The 3,874-nt window shown below is 39.9% G+C and overlaps 1 protein-coding gene across 1 annotated transcript in view; it reads left to right on the forward strand.

Annotated features, from left to right (window-relative positions):
• The window catches only part of NRXN3 (neurexin 3), a 965,840-nt gene that overhangs the window by 395,968 nt on the left and 565,998 nt on the right, over positions 1–3,874 (forward strand). Inside the window, exon 16 of the mRNA XM_009993910.1 lies at positions 3,633–3,690. Coding sequence (XP_009992212.1) covers positions 3,633–3,690 — 58 coding nt within the window. The remainder of the gene's footprint in view (positions 1–3,632; positions 3,691–3,874) is intronic.

Consider the following 3,874-nt stretch of genomic DNA (forward strand, 5'->3'; position numbering starts at 1 on the left):
AATTGATTTCACAGAAGTTCTCATCTCAAGCATTCCCCTCCTACTACATTGCTGCCCCACATGCATCTACTTGTCCGTCTTACTGTCCATTTCATTAGTTTGCTTTCAGTGTGACATAGTTCACTATACTTGTCTCAAATGCAGTTTAAGGATAGCTAGTTTCTGCAAGAGGCTTAGCAGACGTGCTTTTGCATACTCAGTCTCCTATGAGGTGGTACCTACAGTAGTAGAAAGGATGGTACCGGAATGAACTAATATTTACTGGTAGTTTTCCCAGAGTGGTTTTATTAGAATTACAATACTCTTAAAATACTTGGAAAGAGGTTCTGAACCTTCCATTCACTTGTGCTTTAGAGAGCTCTCTTTTGGTATCCACAGAAGTAAGTATTTTGAAGACCAAGTAGAGACAGGGGAAATCAAAGGTAGAAGGAACTAAAGGGTAAAGATAAGACAAAACAGGAGTTCATTTTTGAGGAGGTGGGCCTCCAGTGAAAGCACTGGAGGCATCATCTCTGCTGTCTGGAAAACCTTTCTCTTCTGGATTTTCTCTTTTACAGCCAGTGTAGAGACAAATGTGATTAATGACTTTTTCAAGCATGTAAATAGTAGTGATTTCTTGAAGCTTCTTTAACTAATTTATTGTTCTTGCTAAGCTCCCTTTAGTTAAAAAATATTGACATAGGCAGCACTGACTCAGTAACATGCATATGCCATCAAGTCCCAAAGCATTTGGATTACTTACCATCAAAAAATGCCAAGGTTTTGCTGGCAGGGTTAAATGAAAATCACTATTACATCTAGCTCCACTAGAGCTAGGTACCAGTCTGTTGTGTTGGCTACCAGTCCCTAGAGTAAGATAATTTTATCAGTAAAGTTGTCTGGTATGCATGTTTGCTGAGAAGATGTATGTCTGGAACTGATCCTTCAAGGCAGGACTTTCCAAAGTGGAATTACTCCTTGATCATATTTTCCTGTCACATCATGATTATAGGTTACCACATTATGATGAAGCCTTGCTGTTTGTTGAGACTGTCCCTTTGTAGGATTGAATGTATTATTTTAGTGCTATCTTTGAATATTCATGGAATGCCAAATGGGCAGTCCAATTAAATCTGATCCCTACCTTGTCTCTCAGTGTTCTGTTTGACTGGGAGTGCCTGAGCCTCAGCCTTCCTTCCACACTCCCACAATAATACTCTAGTTTGTGAGAATGGTATGGCCTGTAACAGGAGCTTACTCAATGTTGGCTCCAATTTCACAGTCTTGGGAAGTGCTTTTCTGCTTATCCTTGCTGCATTAAAACCTCTTTAATATTACTAATTTCTGGTAATTATTCTATTTAAAATTAGCTTAGTCTGCTGGCTATATAGCCTGTGTGTTGTCTTTAGTAACTCTCTTCTTTCAGAGGACCTCTCATTAGTTGTTCTAGGTGTGGCACAGGACCAGAGTGGTGATGCTTTCACAGAGGACTTGGCTCCATTGTTAGAGCTGTGGCATTTCCCCCTCCTGTACCCAGTGTAGTTCTTTGATTTAATGTCCTATTACTGAGGTTGTGTAATGTCAGTGTCACTCCCAGAACATGCCGTGTTGCACGCACTTTGTGTGCCAATGTGGTACCAGCAGAGCTCTGCCTGAATGTGGAGATGGGTTCATTCTTAGAAATGTCAGGAATGTGAGTTCCCCTTCTTTTATAAAGCCCTTTCAACAAGATTCAAAGTAGGAGGTAGACATAAAAAACGAGGCGGGAAGGTCAGTGATGGCCTTTGGAAGAATTTGATCTTGCAAAGCAGTGCCTGTGCTATATGTGTGAATAGTCCTTCCTTGGTACCAAGGGAACTGCTGAAGAGAAAGCAATTCTCTTTGCCAACACGTTTAGGATTAGTAAAAAACCTGAGACTTAGGTCACCAGAAAGCTGGTGGTTTTTTGTTTGTGGCTTTTTTGGGGTTTGTTTGTTTGTTTTTGTGGGGTTTTTTTGTTTGTTTTTGTTTGTGGTTTTTTTTTATTTGTTTTTGTTTTTTTTGTTTTTTTCCCTGGAATCACAGCAATCTCCAAGGCTTTATCTCATATTTTGACTGCTACCTGCTGGTGCCTGTTATAGCTGCCACTGAAAGTCAGACTTATCTCCTCTTTCTCTAAGGGAAGAAAAACTCTAAGCATGTTTCATCCTTATTTAAGTCTCCCTATTTTGTTTCCATCTGAAGTGATCTTGGCTGCAGTCTTAACAGAATTTTAAGGGCCAAAGTCCCAAGCACTTCTTCCTGTCTAGTGATGTTCCAATGTGTTTGTAATAAAGAGTTGCGAGCTTTTTGGGTGAATAGTGTTGTGTATTGCTTTGCAGGACATGTCTTAATTTCATCAGGAAGGGCAGTGGGGCTATGTACATGATGTACATCCATGCTTAAAATAAATATTCTATCCTCACATATGAATCTTGCCTTCCAAATGTGGTGTGTGAGAGATTTCTAATGCTTGTCTCTTGTTGCAGCATTGCTTTCAGAAGCAGAGATTACAAGGTGGCAGCTGTTTTCTCTGAAACTGTCGTTTTGATCTCAGGGTGGAATCAAAGGATGTAGGGAGGAAGGAAGCCTGAAGCATAGCAGAATGCGAGATGTAGGTCAGCAGACGTCACTGTCCCACCTTAGGTACAGTGGGACAGTACTGCACTTCAAATAGGTGACATGATTGCCGCTTTTATGCATTTGCAATCTCTGTTCATGTATTTCAGTACCCTATTCCATACCACCAATTAAGATTCACAAGTTTTAGTGGGAAAATAATATTTTTTTTATTGTCTTGGTTCTACTGCCATCTGCTTTTATTAGGTCTGAGCAAACCATTGAGCGTCCTTGGCCACATTGTTCCTCTTATGTGCTCAAGCATAATTCAGCCTTGCTGTGCACCAAAACACAAACCTGTCACATGGATACAGTTAGCTATGTTCCAGTGATTGGTAAGGCAGTGCTTCTGTTTGAGCAGGAAGCACTTTCAATATAAATTATATTTATGTGAGAGCTTTTTCTTTAGGACCTGGAGAATCCCAAAGCATTCTTAGGCCATATATAGGAGTCATTAAATGAAATGCAGGCATCTTTGAGACTGTAAGTGGCTGGTGTTTAATAGTGTATACTAGTGTAAAAAATCCCCAGCAGTTCAATACTCAAGGCAAGGATTATTTTGTCTCTGATTGTCTATTCACTTTATTCCTATAATTTCTTTGAGTTATCTGTGGTGGGATTTGTTTAGGAGAGCACAGCTAAGTAACCTCTTTATCCTGTTTGGATAAAGCTCAAGTGTCAGCTTCCTTTTGCATTATACAGCTTCTTTGTGTGCTGTACAAACTTAATGTTTCAGCTTTTGAAGTGTGCTGCTCAAATACAAGTGTGCGGGATAAGAGGCAAACTGCCTCTCTGACTGTTTTGTGTTTTGACATGTTCTGTAAGACCATTGCTTTTAGCAAAGAATTTTGTGGGTGATTATCTGAAGAAGAGGACCCAAGAGTTTCTGCAATGTCAAACGAGCCCATAGATTTAAAGCTTCACACCACATGTGGTGGTCTGTTTATTTTTATTGCTCTTTTGCAATTGCTGCATTTCTAATTTTTTGGGAACAATGGGCAGCTCTCATTGATCTTGAAGGTCTGGTGAGCTCTGTAGTGACAGCTTGTATTTCTCTGGGAGGTATTCAGCAAAGCCAGAAACCTTTTTGCTGTCTGGTGTGTAAAGTTTCTTCTGAGTTATGTGCTACACACAGCTGTGAGAAGAATTAAGTTTCAGGATAATGAAATCATACCCATGTATTTCTTCATTTTCCACAGAATGTTTTTAGCTCTTGGGCTAACTGCAGCTTTCATCACCATCTTTGTGTAACAAGATG

The sequence above is a fragment of the Chaetura pelagica genome, unplaced genomic scaffold (genome assembly GCF_000747805.2).
Source record: "Chaetura pelagica isolate M959 unplaced genomic scaffold, ChaPel_1.0 scaffold11, whole genome shotgun sequence".
NCBI lineage: Eukaryota > Metazoa > Chordata > Aves > Apodiformes > Apodidae > Chaetura > Chaetura pelagica.